General features: G+C 37.5%; 1 protein-coding gene across 1 annotated transcript; it reads left to right on the forward strand.

Moving 5' to 3' along the window:
* The first annotated feature begins 4,219 nt into the window (after positions 1 to 4,219).
* jak3 (Janus kinase 3 (a protein tyrosine kinase, leukocyte)) lies at positions 4,220 to 20,032 on the forward strand. The gene is made up of 24 exons (XM_073476458.1): positions 4,220 to 4,293; positions 6,034 to 6,243; positions 6,436 to 6,553; positions 6,978 to 7,095; positions 7,632 to 7,777; positions 7,898 to 8,201; positions 9,083 to 9,202; positions 9,323 to 9,480; positions 9,567 to 9,678; positions 10,097 to 10,277; positions 11,015 to 11,139; positions 11,402 to 11,533; positions 11,628 to 11,715; positions 12,022 to 12,146; positions 13,183 to 13,321; positions 13,529 to 13,680; positions 14,063 to 14,213; positions 15,241 to 15,368; positions 15,746 to 15,935; positions 16,763 to 16,887; positions 17,345 to 17,517; positions 17,994 to 18,111; positions 18,213 to 18,326; positions 19,328 to 20,032. Exons 2-24 carry the CDS (start codon positions 6,045 to 6,047, stop codon positions 19,445 to 19,447), a joined length of 3,336 nt encoding a protein of 1,111 aa, XP_073332559.1. The 5' UTR covers positions 4,220 to 4,293; positions 6,034 to 6,044; the 3' UTR covers positions 19,448 to 20,032.
* The last annotated feature ends 165 nt before the right edge of the window (positions 20,033 to 20,197 follow it).

A 20,197-nucleotide genomic window follows, 5' to 3' on the forward strand; every position in this document is an offset into this window, starting at 1 on the left:
TTGTATTATTTCAACTAACCATATTTTAGCCTAAATACTCTGTGGGACCAGTCTGCGTAGACACACTAAAACAGGAAAAGGTGTCAATTGGTGGAGAGATTTCACATCTTCACATATTTACCTTGTACCTTGTTTTACAGGGGGTTATGTGCCAGAATATTTCTCTATAAGGAAAAAGAAAGTTCCTGCTACCTGCCCGAAAACACTTGGGTAGATAACACCCCATAAAAATGCAGAATTGTCCTTGAACAGGTTAAACACTGAGGTGCTGGTAAGCGGTTTGTGCTAAACTAAGCTAAGTGGCTGCTGGCTGAGGCCTTAGGGAGGCTATAGATCAAGTATTGCTGTGTTGTTGTTCACACCCTTGATGGCATAACACATGGCAGCACAAGCAGTTAGACGGCATCAGAGAAAGTAAATCAATCATCAAGTCTATAAAAGTATTTTTCTCAAACTACAGGTTAAAGATCATACAGTTCGCAAGCTGTTTAGTTTGTTTGCGAATTAAATCAAAGAAATCAGACTTCAGTTCATCCAAAATCTTCCAAACAAGAAATCACACCCTTGATGGCGTGACACATGGCAGCACAAGCAGTTAGACGGCATCAGATAAAGTCAATCATAAAGCGGACATAATGTAAAATCCATAAGTCTATAAAAGTATTTCTCACGAAATAAAGGTTAAAGATCATACAGTTCGCAAGCTGTTTAGTTTGTTTGCGAATTAAATCAAAGAAATCAGACTTCAGTTCATCCAAAATCTTCCAAACAAGAAATCACACCCTTGATGGCGTGACACATGGCAGCACAAGCAGTTAGACGGCATCAGATAAAGTCAATCATAAAGCGGACATAATGTAAAATCCATAAGTCTATAAAAGTATTTCTCACGAAATAAAGGTTAAAGATCATACAGTTCGCAAGCTGTTTAGGCGTTGGCTAACCAAGTCAAAGAGATCACTTTAGTTCATCCAGAATCTTTAACGAGGTTTCTCCTTCTTGTTTTTAAGAATTTAAGCATGATGAAGCTTCATGTTGCAACGGGAACACTGTGATCCAGTTCATTCAGATTCCATGAGCATCAAAACAACGAAAGTTCTTCACAGCACTGTGAAAAGTGACATGGTGACTTCCAGTTCCAGCATGCTGCCAGGCATTATACTTTAGGCATTATAGGTATTATAATTAGAGTGACGTGACCTCTCAGTGATCGACTGTTCTTAACAGGTGGATTTGACCTGAGGACGGGTGAAATAACAAATTCTCCATCATCCCACTTCCTTGTAGACACTGATTATCTCCCTCCTCCTCTTCTCAGGTGATGTATGACCACAACAAACCACACCAAACAATTACAACCATCATCTCAAGGGCTGACAGTTTCTAAAAATGACCCCTACTTCTTGTAAATTTACAAAAATCCCTCAAATGGATCATACGTATTCTGAAGAATGATTCTACCTGAGATCATGCTGGTGCTGTTGACTGATAGACCTGAGGGAGGTGCTAGAAAGAGGTGTACAAGGTTCAACACTCAAGGCAGCACCAATGTCAATATGCTCAGGAGTTTTAAGGTAATTGGCTCAACAGAACTGGATATTCGAGTTTGTTTTAAACCTCTTGAATCCCACTAGCAGCATGGCTCTAGGCAGGCTGGATTAAATGGATAGATTACACAGACTATATACATATTTAGATATTTGGTAAACAAACAAAAACTTAACCCGCCATATGAATATTAATCTCATTAATAGACCATTTTCACGGCAGACATTTTGACTTGTCAAAGCAGGAAAAGCACAGGTCACCAATAACATTAACGATGGCTATATTCTATTAAGTGACCCAGTAAGCCATGTCAGAGTGAGCATGCACAGAACCAGAGCCCTGGAACAAGTTCACCTGAATGGAATCTAGCCATCACTAATGTTAGAAATTCTACCTGCTTGGTGAAGTCAAAATGTTTGCTGTGAAAAGGGTCTATTTATATATGTGTTAGTTTATTATTTCTGCATTTAAATTACAGTTGGTTAGTCACGTATAGGAAATGTATAGTCCTATATTATACATTTCATTTATATGCATTTTACATTTCATTTTAATGTGTCTTTACTTTTTCAGATTTAGATATTTAAATGGAAAACATACATTTACATGTGCTTTCTCCTGACTTTTGAAGAGGTGAAACCACTTAAAAACTCCTTCCTGTACGTAGATGTTAATGTTGTGTATGTTTAAAGAAAAATATTACATACATAAATACTGGAAAAAAGTTTGACATCCTTTCAGATTTTTCAAATATTTTGAAATATATGTTCAACATTATTTAATGAAGGTAGTTGATGTTCTTTTCCCCTCATTATTGGCCCCCTAGTGGTAGGGAGGCCCCAGGCATGTGCCTACAAATGCCTATGCCTGGATCCAGCCCAGATTCGGTTGGTCTTTCATCATTTGTTCCAGGCTAAAATGTCTCAGCCTCAGCTGTACTTTTTGTTTATAGAGCTAGTTTGCTCATGTTAGCATGCTTACACGCTTAAAACTAAATTTGCCAACACAAACAAACAAAGACAAAGATTATAGCTGGGTTGCACCAATAAGGATTATTTAAAAAAGAAAAGTGATTATATCAGGTTATAACTTTAAAGATTAAGTAACTTTAAGATCTAGCTTAAAATGAAAAAAAGATTAAATATAAAACATTCTTTAAACCTCAGTTTAGTTTTGGTTCTAAAGATAAATTTAATTCTATGGCACCAAAACTTTATACTGCAATTTAACCTGTGATCCAGTATTAACTTTTAACCTACACCTAAGGAGGTTTAAATTTTTCATGCTAGAAATTGTGACAGCTTGAATTCAGTCAGAAACATTTCTGACTACTCCTGCATCATAATAAAGTCCTCCGCTGTCCATCAGTATGCTCAACGCTTCACAAACGATCCATCTCAATATGCTGTCATGTTGTTTTATCATCAATGATCTAAATCTCTACTGGAAGATGAGTCATTGGCCGGATTTTAGCAAAACTGTTTATGTATCACTATGTTTACCAAAATATTATTTAATGTGTAGGCTATTTTAAAAATACACAAACATGGAAACACAGGAACATCATTGAGAGGAAAAAGTTAAAAACCAAAAAAAAAAAAAAGTGGGAAAAAGCTATGACAGGGATCAGGAGAAAAAAAACATAGTAATTAAAGGAAAATGTAATCCAAATATTAAATTATGTTTGCACTTCAGGTGGTTCTCTGACAGCTTAACAGGAAACTGCTGTAGCCCACACTGTTAAACAAGGAAACCACAGCTGTCAGCTGGTTCTCTCTTCCTGTAATGTCAGATGAGTTTCTGTGCAGGACTGACTCACTAAGTTCAGTGTGGCTCCGCTTGTTGCCTTATGTGTTTTAATATAACGTATACCTCTTTCTCTATACTTGAATTTTTCTGGTTTTTTTCTTCTGTCCTCTTTGTTTGTTGTTTTTTCCCCACTTGCTTTCCCTCCAAAAATTAGGACATACATTACTTTAGAACAGCACCTGAACATCAAAAATGTGTGCATGTTTTGCACTGATTTGTCCCACCAAGAAGCCAATGAAGATTTTATTCTTAATCAATCCGTTTTTCTAAATGAAAGGTCCGTTACTGTAGCCCACAGAAGCTGTGATGTTATATACAACCCACAATATAAAAGTATTGAATTGATGAAGAGAAATGCCGTTTGTCTTTCTTTCTTTTTCTTTTTCTTTTTTTTTATCGTATTCTGTATTCTTAGAGTGTGGGGTTAAAATTTTAAGGTTTCCGAGGAGAGGGGTCAAAAGTTCTTGGCCGATACAATGTTTCTTTTGTTGTTGCATAGTTTTCTTTATTATTGTTATTAATTTCCCTTGGAAACAAAGATTAAGATGAAATAATACATATATATATTCAAAAAATAACTGAACTGCTGCTACATTTTCTATGAAAGAGCACACATCATTTAATTTATGAAACAACCCAAGTCATATTTTGTGATGAGGCTCCTCATTTAATCAACAGAACTGTGTGAACACTGGCACAATGTGTACCACTTTCAGAATGCAATAGTTATAAAAAGTGAGGGGTTCCACATTTCACTGTTTACTTATTGTGTCAGTTCAGTCAGAGATGACAAGAAACTGTCGATGGTGTCGCATTTGCTTGTCTAAATCAGGAAATCCTATTTAACTTCCTGTCAACACACACACACACACCACACAGTTCTGGTTTACAGGAACAAATGATCGAGTTGAGGACATCTGCCGTACAAATGTAAAGGTAACACTCCACTCCAACAAATAACTTCAATAACACAAAATGTTGACTTTTAACTCTAAAATCTGTAAGCTTGAAGCTGTTGTGCTGTTCAGATATGTTTCATTTTATTTCGAGGACACCCACAATAAACTGTGGACGTGTTTTAGCTTCTTCTGTAGCTTCTGCCATGACAGGGGACTTGATGTTCACCAACTCTTTTATAAAGCGTTGGTTGTACATGTGATAGATTGTAGTGATAATTGTCATTTAAATATTGTTTATGTTAATGATCATCTACCAAGTGAACGTAATCAGATCCATATTGTTATCAAAGTAAGCAAGGAAATGTGAAACAATGTTATGTGTTATTATTACACAGTATTATATATTTCACATACTGTGTTCTTGATCTTGAACGTGGCGAGCTGTTTCGTCTGATATGACGGGAATCCCCACACATTCACTTTAGAACATCAGCCAGTCAGTCATTGTGGGAGTTCTCCTCACATGTGATAACATATAAACTGAAGTTTACAAATATACAAAATTCTGTACTCAAACAACAATGACATTTACATCTAAATGTATAAATGTAAATGTAAATAAATGTTTCTTAAAAATCGAATATCTTTTTACAGTAACACTCTGAGTTTAGGCTTGCTGGTAAAGTTGTGGTGTGGAAAATTACTCTGAATCACTCGTCCTTTTCATGCCCTTATCTCAGTAACTGCAGACGTGGCTGTGAGAAAGAGCTACAACAAAAACTACATGAATTTGTCAGTTTAGCAAACTCAGGAGGATGGCTAGATAATGAAAAATAAAATGAATCACTCAGTTAGACACCTCTAGCTGAAAACTGAATGTGCAGAATTCTAATATCAAATTGATTTGATTAATTAATTAATAATTAATTAATGTTTTCTATGGGTTCTTGTGCATGTAAAAAGATCTTGAAAGTTAAAAATGTCAAAGTCCGCACCAACAGAAGCTTCTCTCTACCACAGAAAACGCTGCTCCTGAAACGCCTTGTCAGTAGTCTCGCCTTTAACTGTGACTTTGTGACATCACACTAAGTTTTTATTGAGACCTTTTACTTGAGTCAAAGATATCAATATCTTTTGGAAACATAACAAGAGAACAGAAGGATGAAGGTTTATTTGTTTGCTTTTCCAAACATAAATAAACAAAATCTGAATCAAATAATCAGAAAGTTAGTAAATATGAAACACATAATATTGTAACAAGCTAATGTCTACTGTGGCTACATTAGAAGCCAATAGCAATCTTCTTACTGATAGTTATTTCAGAAAGTAAAGTTTTACTATATTTGATTTGAAGCCAAAGGAAAGTCAGCTACAGTGGTGTTAAAACAGTGAAGAGCTGCAAAACGCACACATTTATGGGAGTGCAACAACATAAAAAAAAAAAACAACGTAAATAATACAAACGTATCAAAATAAAATTAAACATGAGTTGTATATAAATTCACCTTACACAGACAGTATTCAGCGTCATTCCCAGTGTTCCTAATTACCTCCAATAGTGCTTCCATATGTCTATAAAAAGTTCCTTCTGTAATCTTAGCATATGCAGCATGCAATTTTTACCATTGTATAAATATTTGTCAGACTACTGATTTTTTTTATAAAATCAAGCAATGGATCAAGTGCAATACCTCAAAAACAGAGTGTATTTTTTTCAACATTATCCAACAACTTAATTTGCATTTGAAACTGCTGAAATTATGTCTGCTTAATCTAGAAGAAGTAGCGATGGATCTCAGTGAAGAGGAGTCGGCCCCTCTGGTGATCAGAGACCGGGGAGGCAGCCAGAGGTCCAGTTCAAGCACTGGTCCCAGTTTACAAGTACACCTCTACTTCCTCCCAACCACAAAGGAGGCAACAACAATACATATTTTGTGTGGACAGATCTCTGCTGAAAATGTCTGCATCCAAGTAGGCAAAAAATGTGGTAAGATTTCACTGGATGGTCATGAGACTGACTGAAGACTGTATAAAATAAACTGCACCCTATTATATATTTCAAAAATATATTTAACATTTCTCTGAGTTTCTTAAATTTGCAAGTGTGGATACATCTAATTGCTAATTAAAGCATCAACTGGTCAGTCATGCTATGATGATATGTGGTCTCTTTTTCCAGGAATCTTACCAGTGTATCAAAGTCTTTTTGGTTTGGCATCAGACGATCTGTCATTTTGGTATCCTCCATCACACATGTTCAACACAGAAGAAAACTTACTGGTCCACTTTAGAGTCCGGTAGGTGAAAAAGAAAACTATAATAATCGTGCATTCACTCATTTATCTCAAGAAGTACATCACTTCATTATTTTATGAAATGGGATGTAAAAAGGTAACCTGTAAATAAGAAAACAAAGAGACATTGAGAGAAATAAAGTATATTTTTAGAAACATTTGAATGAAAAAAGACTGATTGTCATCCTTTTAAAATCTGTTTGGAAAATGCTGTTTGTAGAGGAAGCTTTTAACAAAAGCCAAAAAAATATTCTTGTTGTTTCCCTGACATCTTACAGAAAGTACAAAGCATGTCAAAAAGTATATGTGCCTATTCAAAGAAGTTATCTTAGTCAAACAGTGAATATACATATTCCTAGAAGTTAACTTTGTTCCTGGTAATAATGTCATTCTATGATGAATAATAGACTTCATATTTGGTTTGCAGGTTTTTCTTTGGAAACTGGTTTGGACAAGGACCGAGAACATCATACCGCTTCAGTCTGACCCGAGGCAGATTCACTCCAGTGCTTGACTACAGTGTCATTGAGTATCTCTTTGCTCAGGTAAAAGTATAGAATATTTCAAAAAATGTAATTTATTGCCTCATTGAGTAACATCATTTCAAAGTACATTTTATTTGAATTCAGTACAAAGTGTATTCAGAATTTATTTGATGTATATCAACAATACTATTATAGTATTATGTAATTTTGACAACTCCTGAACTCCTATACAAAACAAAGAATCATCATGTCAAGGGAGAAAAAGGTCTGATGTTATTTTCATATTACTGAAGTATTGACTCATCCCACCCACGTAGTCCTTCCTGGCAAACATTCTCATTGTTCTCTAGTACTTATCCCAATATCTCAAAATGTTTGGTGTTTCAAGATGCAACCAGTGTCACTTTTTTAATCTGATGTCAAACAGTAAAACACCAGAAAAAGTTGCATGGGTAACTTAGTAAGTGGTTTATAGAGTACAATGTTTATAAGCAATAAAAAATAGCAGTGAAATCACTATTAACTTAGGTTGGATTAACTATAAATGTACCATTTATTAAAGACTATATCGATCACTGATTTCTTTTGATTCATAGCTGCGAACCGACTTTATTGCTAGTGAGGCAGGAGTGTCTCCACCTTTGAGTGCCCAAGAGGAATGCCTTGGCCTTGCAGTGTTGGACTTATGGAGAATGGCTAAAGAGCGCCATCAGAGTGTAAAAGAGCTCTGCAAGACTGTCAGGTATTTACATTTGGATTGTGTTTCATTTCACCCAAACTAGACCTCACCAATTAAATTTAAACAACCAATACATTTTCTTCTATCACAAACAGAATAATTTTACTCTTCCTACTCTTTCAGCTACAAATCATGCCTTCCAAAGTCACATCGCCACGAGATCCAGAAACGAAACCGCCTGGACCGTTACCGAATCAGAAACACCCTCAAGCGTTTCTTAAAGAAGCTTGGCAACTGCTCAGTAGATGAGTGCAGCTTGAAGCTCAGGTACCTGATTGAACTGGCTGGCATCGAACCTTCTTTGGGAAGCGAAACCTACCAAGTGAATGTGTCTGCCTCTCATTCGAATTCAGCTTTCTCTCTTGTTCGGGTCACTGGAGGAACTGGAATTCAAACCAGTGGAAGTTGTCATCTTGATGGTGCCCTGGTAAGAACAACTCAAGTTTGAGAAGGAATGGGGCATAGTGGTGAGCTAGTCATTCCATTAGATTACCTAAGTGCTCTTATTTCAACAAAAATCTGCCTAGCCATGCTTCTTCTGCTTTGTTTTGTTATCTCATTACATGGAAAGTACTAAGGATCTGATCAGCTCAGCTCAGCTGATTGACATAGGTCTGCTAGTTCATACATCAACAGACCATATTCAAACAGCAGCCATTTTCCTCTGACGTTAAAATGCTAGGATAATGTTTTGCTGCTTCATTCTGGGCTGTAAATCATTTAAAAAATAGGTAATCCCACAAATCATTATCATTTTACCACGTCCCAGTTGATCAGCAACTGAAAAGATGATGGACAGTAAAAATCTGGAGGGACATTGGGCCATATTTTAAAGTGACACAACATATTCGATAACCCATTAGCTAGCGTTAGCATTCAACAACTTCCTAGCTGAGATTACCCTTTGATTACATTGAGTGTGTTTCACTCCCATGCTCAAATAAATGTGTCTAAGATGTGCAATGACTATTAGAATTACTTTATTTATTTTAGTTTTAGATTTCCATCCAGAATTTCCCCATCGAATGTCTTTTCAGTTGTTGAAAAATCCTTAAGGAACACATGAAACACAGCAGTACAACATTTGAGCTTCCCACACTGAGTCTTGTCTTGTGTTCCCAATTTTGCTTTGCTTGTAACCTGCATTGCATTGTCTTGTGATACGGTCTTAATTGTTTAGCTCTAGCTCACTTTGTCTTTGTAAAACTTTGGCCCTTCAGAACATATCCAAATGTAACCATCCAAGCTCCACTGGTCATATCCCCACCCATGAATTAAGAGACCTCTTTATTCTTTTTTCTGTTGCAGTGGCAGACATTCTGTGATTTCAAAGATATCATCGACATCAGTATAAAAAGGGCTTGCCATGAGCAGGCTCCCCAAGACAGCAGGATGGTGACAATAACACGCAAAGATGACAGATGCTTGGTAGGGGAGAGATCTTATAATCAACACTTCCCCAATCATTGTTTTCTGTTTGTTGACAATGTTCCTGCTTTGATTTGATCCAACACATGCATGTTTATTTATCCTTGGTTTGCTCAACAGGAAGCCAAGTTCCAGAGTCTCAAGGAGGCACTTTCATTTGTGTCACTTGTTGACGGCTACTTCAGACTGACCACAGACTCAAGCCACTACTTCTGCCAAGACATTGCTCCTCCAAGTCTTTTGGAAGCGATCAAAAACCATTGTCACGGCCCAATCACGTGAGTCAGTTTGATTAAAACTGAATCCAGTGACACCATTCATATGCAGCTGTTTTAGATGTTTCCTTCATATTTTGTTTGATCAGATCAGAGTTTGCCGTCAACAAGCTGAAAAAGTCAGGCTTTAAAGGTGGCACGTTCCTTCTTCGGCAGAGTCCCAAGAACTATGACAACTTCTTCCTCACTGTTTGTGTTCAGGTAAAGATTCCTGTTAAAGCAACATAATGGACTTTTTTCGTTTAAGAGTAATTAATTAATTAAGTCTGTGCACATTTTTATTTTTACTTTATGGAGGTGATCACAAAAAAGATGCCCCATAATTGATAAGAATGTGACAATGTAACGTAAGAAATTAAAAGTATGTGTAAATCACAAGACTCAGTTGCAGTCATAAAAGTTTAACTCTATGCAGATGATACACTCATTATTTATGAACGTTGTTTCTGATCAAAAACAAACTTGTGAGAGAAGTATCTGCGCACTCTAATTTGTTCAAAAGTCATTACCATGTCACTCAGATTTGTGTGTAGAGTCTGTTTTCGGAAGTCTACTCCAGAATCTTCTTTCAATAGCCTTTTCAGTGCTGTAAAGGTTTTATGTACCTTTTTTTTGACAGACTCCCCTTGGACTTGATTATAAAGACTGTCTAATTATTAAGAATCAGCAGTTCAGTCTTCCTGGTGTCCAGAAAACATTTTCCAGCCTGAGAGAGCTCACTAGCCATTACCAACACAACAAGCTGTTACTGGCTGAAGTACCCGTCAAGTTGGCCCGCTGCTGTCCACCCCGACCCCAAGGTGTGTTTCTCATCTGCAGTATGTGCAAAATGAAAGACTCAGATCAGATTTACTGGTTAATAATGTGTTAAAAACTGATTATATTTTTTATATACATTTTTAATGCCTGTCGCCAGGTTGGATTCCAGCTTATCCGAGCTGGATAAGTTATAACAATATAAAACTATTTTTCATGGTGTTCTAAGGATGATTTGAGGGATCTCACAGCCTGAGGAAAGAAGCTGCTCTATAGTCTGGTGGTATAGTAACATACAGCACTAAAACAACGTTTACTTCAGTTCACCACTGTCATCTTCTTTCTACAGAGTTCACCAGAATGAGCAAAAAAAAATGTTCCCACTGGTAGCTTCAACTGCAAAGACTTGTGTAGCAAATAAAATCCAAATTTATCCATATCAAGAGAATTTAAATAAGTGTTTACATCCACACTAGTGTCCACATATGTACGTATGTCGTATTAAGTAAATTTAATATCAGACACTTTGAGACTTTTACTCAAGTACTCAAGACATTCACTTTTACCAAACTAATCTGTTAGCACAATATCTTTATACTCGTGTATGACTTTTGGGTAGTTTTTACAAAACTGGATATGTAAATGAACTTGTGGTCACTCATTTATAATAATGCAACAACTTAATACCACCATTTCTTTGTTGAACTGAGATATGTGCCTGTCATATTTGCAACCGTCATGGACTGTATAGCAATACACATGTCCTCTGCTATTCCTACAGAGCTCACAAATCTGATCATCATAAGCAACAGCAGCGCTGTAGAAGCTCAGGGGTCACCAACAGCTGAAAGGAACAAATTCAGTCACATCCAGTTCCACATGATCAAATATGAAGACCTGAAATGGGTAAGATAACTAAAACTGGACCAGACCTAATACTATAGTACCACTACTAGTCTTCTTCCACATTAATTTTCTTACTAGTTCCTCCTCCTGCACTATCACCTCTGTTGCTACAACTAATCCTACATTACCATGACTATTACACGAGAAATGCTGCTACCATGATACTCAAGTCAAACTAATAGAAAAAGGTACTTCAAAGCTAAAATGTTATTTATGATGGAGAACACTGTAATGTGGTTTCTGTATGTATTTTTCCTGTTAGGATGAAAGCCTCGGTCAGGGATCCTTCACTCGAAATTTCAAAGGCTACAAAATAGAGATTCATGATGGGAAGAAACATGTGACCGAAGTTTTCCTGAAAGAGCTTGATGTCGCTCACAAAAACTGCTGGGAGGTGGGTTTCTTCTGATTGAATTACTGTTGTATTTTGTTTTTCAAATTTTTGTCATCTAACTCATGTTGTTTTCTTGTCTCTGCCTTCTTCTTAGTCATTCTTTGAAGCTGCCAGCTTGATGAGTCAGATTTCTCACAAACACCTCCTTCATGTATATGGTGTTAGTGTTCACAGAGTAAAAAGTGAGTTGAAGCCAAACTGCAGCTTCTTCCAGACTATCCTTTAATTTGCTAGTTTGATGACTGTTTTTATCATCAGCGTCAAGAAGCCAGTGTGCTTGATGTTTTCTAGATGTGTTAATGTTCTGTGAATAATGTTGCGCAAATGTAAATATTTGTGATTATTCTCTTCATATTGAGCAAAATAACTATCTTCACATGAAATCCTAATGTGACCCCGACTCAGTCCCTTGTCTGTGGGTGAGCGTTTGTGTCTCTGTGTTTGGTTTGAAGTACAGCTGTAGAAACAAACCTCGCTGTGCCTTACAGACATCATGGTGCAGGAGTTTGTCGAGTACGGGGCCCTTGACCTTTACTTGAAGAGGGGGACGTCTGTGTCAGTGAGCTGGAAACTTGACGTAGCCAAACAGCTCGCGTCTGTGCTGATCTTTCTGGTAAGATAAACTTTCTGAGGTAGAGAATTACCAGATCTTACAACAGTAATGGCACTGACCCAGTCTACACCAGTCCACTGATCAATTTTGAGATTGTGGGCTATTTTTCTTCCATATACGTCTTCTTCTCACAAGTGGAAGTCCAAAAAACACATTTATGTTTTTATTTAACTTGTTCTGGAAATGTATGCAAATCAATTAATTTTAATAATATAATGCTTAATTTGCATATTTGATCATAATATTTCAGAAAACTTGTAGCCATGAAATTAATTGTATTAATAATCAACTGGGTAAGTTTCACGGCAATAACTATGAGTTCAAAATGTCATCCTATTCACCTGTAGTGACTTTATTCACGTTAAATATCAAATGTAGATTTGGGTGTGATGTTTGATGTGATTTTGGATGTTAAAATACATGACTAGTCCTAAAATATAATTTGTCCATTATAAAAACCCAAATTTACCCGCCCTGAGAAGCAATATTCAATTTGGGTCTGAAACTTGGTCAAGATGGTTGATACTGATGACCACTGTCACAGTTTAACAAAGGGGACCCAAACGCAAGACACACAGGCAGACACGTAACAGAACAAAAAGTGAGGTATAATCACAAAAAATCCATAAAATCCAAAATTCAAACATAGAAGAAACATAAGACACATAGCAAAACCAAGTCCAAGAACAATAGCCAAAACAAATCACAAAACACAAGGACACAGGCAGCAAACACAAGTTAAATGTGAGAAGAAGACAGGGAGCCGATGCTAGACATTGGACTGACGTGGGGAAACAGATGACCTGAAAAAGATAGAGGGGAAGACAAGGACTTAAATACACAAAGGGTGATTAACTGATAGAGCACAGGTGAGGAGCAAAATGGGCGGGAAAATGGACAACGGGAGGAAGTAGAAAGTGAGACATGACACAGGAGGATATAACTTCAAAATAAAACAGAAAATAACAAAACCACAAACTCAAACTGTGACAATCACACAATAATGATCCAACATTAACCTGTAACTGTCTTTCAGGAGGAAAAGAACATCGTTCATGGAAATATCTGTGCAAAAAACCTGCTGCTGGCCAGAGAAGGTGACCCATCACAGGGCAGCTCTCCTTTCATCAAACTGAGTGACCCCGGCATCAGTGTGGTCACGCTTGGCCAGGATGGTAAATAAGAAAGGTTACCATGTCTGACAGCATCAGGTCCATACTAAAATGGAACAAAGAAACAAATAGATAGCCAAGCATAGTAATAAAATATTAAAATAAGACTTTACAACATAAACAAAATTATATTCATATCCACCAAGAAAGTATAATACATTTAAATTCTGATACCCTGCCTTTTATATGTCTGTGTGCCTGTTTGTTCAGTGATCCTGGACAGGATCCCCTGGGTGGCCCCTGAGGTGCTGGAGGCCCCAGACAACCTGACTCTGGAGTGTGATAAGTGGAGCTTTGGTGCCACTGTGTGGGAAATCTTCAACAGTGGAAACAACCCACTGCAAGGCTTGGAGTTGAAGCAGGTACTCCCCCTTCATTCCTGATAAGTCAAACTGTGCACTGAGCGCTGATCTAACATCAAATTCCATTAAATAAGCTGCTTGTCAGTCCAAGTGACTTTAATATATGCTTAATTTGTTTATAGTTCTGAAAAGGGAAAATAGATTGAAGGAAGGGTTAGGATGGGACATCCCTCTGTACAGTATTCAAAACTGAAGGGGCAGTGTCACAGGTCACTAGATGGCATATTTTTTAAGTTTAGCAATGACTAAAAAGATCTCGCCAAAACACAGAAATTAAACTAAGAAAAAAGAGAAACAGAAGAAGGCATATAAACAATTAAAATCATAAATAGTAAGTGCAGGAAATATACAGTGAATCATTCTTCTTATGTGTTTCCTGTAGAAGCGGAAGTTTTATGAGAGCTGCCGGCAGCTGCCTCCCTCCCAGTGGACAGAGCTGGCTGATCTCATCAGTCAGTGTATGGACTACCGCGCAGCCTTCAGACCTTCCTGTCGCAGCATCCTCCGTCAGCTCAACAGTCTGATCACTTCAGGTAATGATCACGTGTAGCATTACTCAGCTGATAGTGAGACAGACAGTATAAACCACTTATCTAAAAATATATCAAGTTGAAGTTTCTTTACTTCAGTAAAAAAAAAATTATAAACCGCACCAAAATCTTCTGATCAATTGTGATCCTATGAATACAATATATTGAATATAGGAAGGAGAAATATGCCACATCCAAACTGAGGAACAAGGCATGCCAACTCAAGTGAGGAAAAACTTGCCATGTTGAGGGAAAAAAAAACTTTTAATGGGGGGGAAGAAGATAGAAAAAACCTTAGGAAGAGCCACAGAGGAGGGATCCCTCTCCCAGGACGGACAGACATGCAATAGATGTCGCTGTACAGAAAAGAACAGCAAAATCACAGTTTACAAGTTGCATTGACAGACTATCTGATCCAAATTATAGTATAATGATTGGCATGTTCATTTATTTACTTATCATTTGCATTATTTGTCCACTCTGATTTCATGTGAACTGTGTCTACATTATTCCTCAAGGGGTCATTGTAAAATAAAGAAAAGTACAGAGGCTATTTCCTGGCAAAATTTAACAAACATATGATTCACTAAAAAAACACAGTTCCAGATACAAAACATACTCATCAAAGAAATACACAACATTCAGAAACAAATACAGCATGACTCACAGGTAGAAAAATACCCTTTTTACAGCTCAGCTGTTCAATCCAAGCTCAACCGCCTGGAATTTTAAACTGACTCATAGCGCCACCTGCTGGTGTGGAGGGCAAATTACTCAGGCAAAGACTGCCAAAAGTCAACTCTTTGTTGGATTTATAATTTAACTTGTGAGGCATGCAGTTTTTGATTCTGAAGCACGGTGTATTAGAAATGTGTTTTATCTTTGTATTAATTTGTTAATGGTTGTTAATAGCCCTTCTGTTTGAGCCTGAAAGTCTTTCTCAAAACGGGTAGTACCTTAGGAATCTGGCTACTTAATGAGAAGAGATAACCAAAAACCATTACTGTGAAGTTTTCTTGTTTGGTGGCAGACTATGTGATACTACACGCCACTGAGCCGGTCACACAGAGCCCTGTGTGGAGAGCCCTCATCCCAGCTCAACACGACCAGACGTTGTTTGAGGAGAGACACTTACGCTACATCTCCCTTCTGGGGAAAGTAAGTCTGCACTCAACAGGCAGCATGTTACTGTTAATGGGCACTTTAATGATCATGATCTCCTGAATATGTAACTAATTACAAATAGTACAATATAATTGTATTCAGTGACTGACTACATTTCAATTTAATCCCTGAATTATCATTAAGAGTTAATTGGTGGTGCCCCAAACATTGTGTTTAATGGACAAACTGATGAATGATCAGACCAGAGCGTATTGATGTTATGGAGGACAACATTAATTAAAGCTTCTATCTGTGCTTCATATTATATGAGAAAAAAGTATTATATGATAAGCTCTCTCTTCTCACAACACACCTCTGTTTTATGTGTACCCTGACTGACTGACTGACTGACTGCCACAAAATCTTTCCAGGGAAACTTTGGCAGCGTTGAACTTTGCCGTTACGACCCACTGGGTGATCACACGGGCGAGCTGGTGGCTGTGAAGAAGCTGCAGCCCAACAAGCAGTCGACCCTGGAGGACTTCAAGAAGGAGGTCAACACCCTCAGTGTTTTCCACTGCGACTACATCGTCAAATACAGAGGAGTCTGCTACAGTGCGGGTAATAAAGAAACTCACTGTATTAAAAATTGTTCCACTGCTTAGATTTTAGTTCTTAATTCCTATTTTAAATTTCAAGTTCTCTGATCGGCAATTTTCCATTTTTGATCATTGTTAGTATATGTCCGACCTCACGTTTTAATATAAGTGAGTAATAAATACTCCTCCCCATATATACACATCCTGTAAAACCCAATAAATCACTGAGATAAATCTACTCATGTTTTCTAATGAACTTAAAAGATAAGATGATAAAATGTCCAACTGATCTTGACTGTAACAATTGCAAAAAAAAATTACAAGTTATATTATCAGAAATTATTATGGAGTTATGGCTGTTAACAGGGAGTAATAAGTTCAGGTGCCAGTCTAGAGTCTTTGACTGAATGTGCTCCTGCGTTTGACCAGCTCATCACGGAGTGAGTGGGAGACATCGTCCGAGATGATGCATAACTTCACCGCCAGAAGGTCCAGCTCCGCCCCAATAATACGCAACAGGCTGCATGAACCTTGACTCATGTGCATGATTCTTTGAACTGCAAAACTGCAATGTTTATATGCGTGGCCAGTACTCATAACTCTTCAGTGCTAGTTTGTTTAACATTTGCTTTTTAAGGTGGCCATGTATCTGTATGTTTCCTACAGTGCTTTATTAATAATACACTATGTGTATCTCATGATCTCCCCTGCATGATCTGAGTCTTTAGCTGACACCATTGTCCAGAGTGACTTGTGACCGATTCAAGAAATGAGAGATGGTGTGGAGCATCTTCTCAGTTTAAAAAGGTTTTCCTCTGCTGAATGATTTTAATGTTTGCCTGTTCACAGGTCGCCTCAGTATGAGTCTGGTGATGGAGTACCTCCCCTACGGCAGCCTCATTGGCTACTTGGATAGTAACCGACATAACGTCAACACCAGGCGGATGCTGCTTTTTGCTTCTCAGATCTGTAAGGTAAGAAGAGTCAAACATATGAGCTAAACATTTCATTATTGGGTGAAAAATACATTCAAATTTGTCCCTCACAAAAACAATCACTGAGAGGAATCCTCAAGAAAAAGATAGAGGTAATTCCTCCAGGAAAACAGTAACAGAAATTTCTGCAGGAAAGTAACTCTACTGGATTTATTTATTAGTGTTTATTTGAGAAATATTTGAGAAATCTGGCGAGAATTTGGACTGAATCCTGAAGGAAAAGAAAATTGTTTTGGCAATCAGCAATCAGAACCACCTCACGTTATACAATGCATGCTTCAAATAAAATAAATTGTTTCATTCTTCTGAAATATACAACAAAGATAGCTCTCTGTGAGATGACCCTTTATTTGTTTAACTTCATTTTCACTGTAAGATAAAACCGAGGGTCAAATGTATTTCATTTTCTTTTTTTTGCTGTTTCACATTTCCCCAGGGGATGGAGTACCTGCAGTCCCTGCGTTATGTGCACAGAGACCTCGCAGCCAGAAACATCCTTGTGGCCAGTGACACGCTGGTGAAAATTGCCGACTTTGGGCTGACCAAGATTATTCCTTTCGACAAGGAGTACTACCGAGTCACTCAGCCTGGAGAGAGCCCCATTTTCTGGTAGCTTACCTCATGTTTGAAACCTCAGATACTCTTAAATGACAGGTGTTAAAGCAGAAATTTGTAACTTTCTGCAGTTTGTGGACCCTGCTGCAAAAATTGTTGTGGAGGGTTATGTGGAAGCCTCCTGTTTCCTCCTGTTTCCAGTCTTTGCACTAAACTAAGCTAGCTGTCTAGCTACTGTCTGTAGCCTCATACTTAACATACAGATACAATAGTGGTGTCAATCTTCTCATCTATACCTCTGCAGCACAAATCATATAAGTATATATCCCAAAACGTCAAATTTTCTATCTGATAATACAGAAACAAATGTTTTGGATAAAGCCAGCCAGTAGGAAATAGGACATAATCAAAGATCTAAAGTCAGAGAATATGGTGATTACTGTGTGATTTTGCTCTGATAAGTAACCATCCTTTAAATGAAGATTATCTTGAGTTCAGTTCCTGACCAAACACTGCTCATCTAATTGCAGGTATGCTCCAGAGTCCATCAGCGAGTCCAAATTCTCCCACAAGTCAGACGTCTGGAGTTTTGGCGTCGTTCTTCACGAGCTCTTCTCCTACTGCAACATGAACTCCAACCCAAAGAGAGTAAGGTTTACTATTGATATGTATATGGATGGACAATGTCTTTAAACTATCAATAATTGTGTAACGGTACTGTTAACACCATTGTGGTTTCACTGTTTTAGCTATACATGCAGGAGATTGGACACAATGTGCAGGGTCCATCCATTTCAGTGCATCTGGCAAATATTCTGAAGACTGACTGGAGGTTACCGGCTCCTCCAAACTGCCCGCCCAAGGTATGTTCACTCTATGTGGGTTGGTTCCTGAAAAACAGGAACCTTTTTGGAAGTCTCTGATCTTGATTGTAAATACCCTAAAGGGCAGGTATTTTTTTCCTCCAGTAGTAATTCCTTTTTTCTGATTTGAATCCGGAAATTAAAATTTTGGTCAAAGTTTGAATGTTTAAGAGTCAAAATTCTATTTTCCGACGCCCATCTGAAATCTTTTTTCCCACGTGACGTAACGTAGATTTCTGCATGATGGCATTGCTACACATAAACCCCCTTAGGCCTTAGCTGCTGGTTTGTTTCTATAACCTTCGTCACTGCCTTTACTTTAAGTGAGTGGCAGTGAGTCCCTGAAGATAATGTGGATGGACCCGTACCTTTAAAGGTCCTTTTAACTGCATTTATTTATCTCAAATAAATATGTTGTGTCGCTATGTTATGGCAAGATGAATGTGGCCTCTGTCTTACATCAGGAGAAAATCAGGTCTTCAAAATTAAACCTACAAATGTTGCTTCACAAAAATCCTTCATCCTTCTTTTGTTAGGATTGTATCTTAATCTTTTATTTCACCATCTCCATCTCTATGCATCAATCTGTCAGGTGACGACAAGTATAAAGAGTGAGAAAAGCCAAGCAGGGTCGAGGTGGAGGTTGGGGTTGATGGCTGGGTAAAACAAACACAGGACTTTCACAAAAGTCAACTTTGACTTGTTTTAACTTGCGTCCATAATATAACAGATAACATATATAACTTATGTCATCTTTTCCTAAACCTAACCCAAACTGCGACCATCACATATTTATTTTTGTTACCATAACTGAAGGACACCTGACAATGTATCTGCTCTGCACAGAGGTTAATAGGCATATAACCTGCATGCAAAATTGAACTAAGGCAGTTGCACTGCATGCAATTTAAAAGTGTAAAGTCGTGTTATTTGCACGCAGATTGTCAAGATCGGGTTGCTCTTCCAGTAGATTTTTATGTTTTTTCTCATTGTAACACCAGGTGTACGGTATGATGAAGGAGTGCTGGGGGTTCAACTTTGAGGAGCGGCCGTGTTTCTCCAGCCTGGGAAACCAAATTGAAACCATCATGCAGGACGAGAGAGAGAACCTGAAAGGCTAACAAGGAGCCTTGTTGTGTCTCATGGTTAAAGTTCAAAATTCAGTTTACAGAGAGATCTGAGAAAGCTGTTTTTGTTACCAGTATCATTTACAAACAAGCAGATTTGATGTAAATTCCTGCCTCACCAGGAAAGAGGTCAACAAAAGGCAGATGAAAAATAGTAGTTACCTGGATGTAACTTCAGTTCTATGAGTACATGTGTAAAATCTATCCCTAAACACACTTTTAGTCCAACTGTGTCCAATGTAAGATTGTTTATTGTGGTAACTTGTAGTAAAATACATTACAATAGTCATAACATGTGTAAGAAGAAAAACTGTTTAAATGCGCAAAGCCCTCATTTAAGTTATTTTTGTCAAATTAATTAAAAGATATTCAACTACAACTCATTTCTCATGCCATTATTATAACAAATTAAGATACAGTGTAAGTTAGAAAATGTAAGGCACATTGGAATGCGCAATGCAAAGGATGTGTTGGATGACATATGTGAATTTTACATTTTTGTCTCCAAAAAATGAAATGCTGATGTGTTTAAAACACATGGCTGAATCAAAATCATGAATAAATGTTTTGTCAAGACAATGATTAAAATGTGAAGTCACTTAGAGATATCCTGGCCATAGTTTTTGATTATTGGTTGTATTTTTATGACCTCTTCCAAGGGGGTTATGTTTTCACCTGTCTGTTGGTTTGTTGGTTTGTTTGTCAGGAGGATTACACAAAAACTTCTGAGGGAATTTCCAACTT

Source organism: Pagrus major, chromosome 11 (genome assembly GCF_040436345.1).
Source record: "Pagrus major chromosome 11, Pma_NU_1.0".
NCBI classification, from domain to species: domain Eukaryota; kingdom Metazoa; phylum Chordata; class Actinopteri; order Spariformes; family Sparidae; genus Pagrus; species Pagrus major.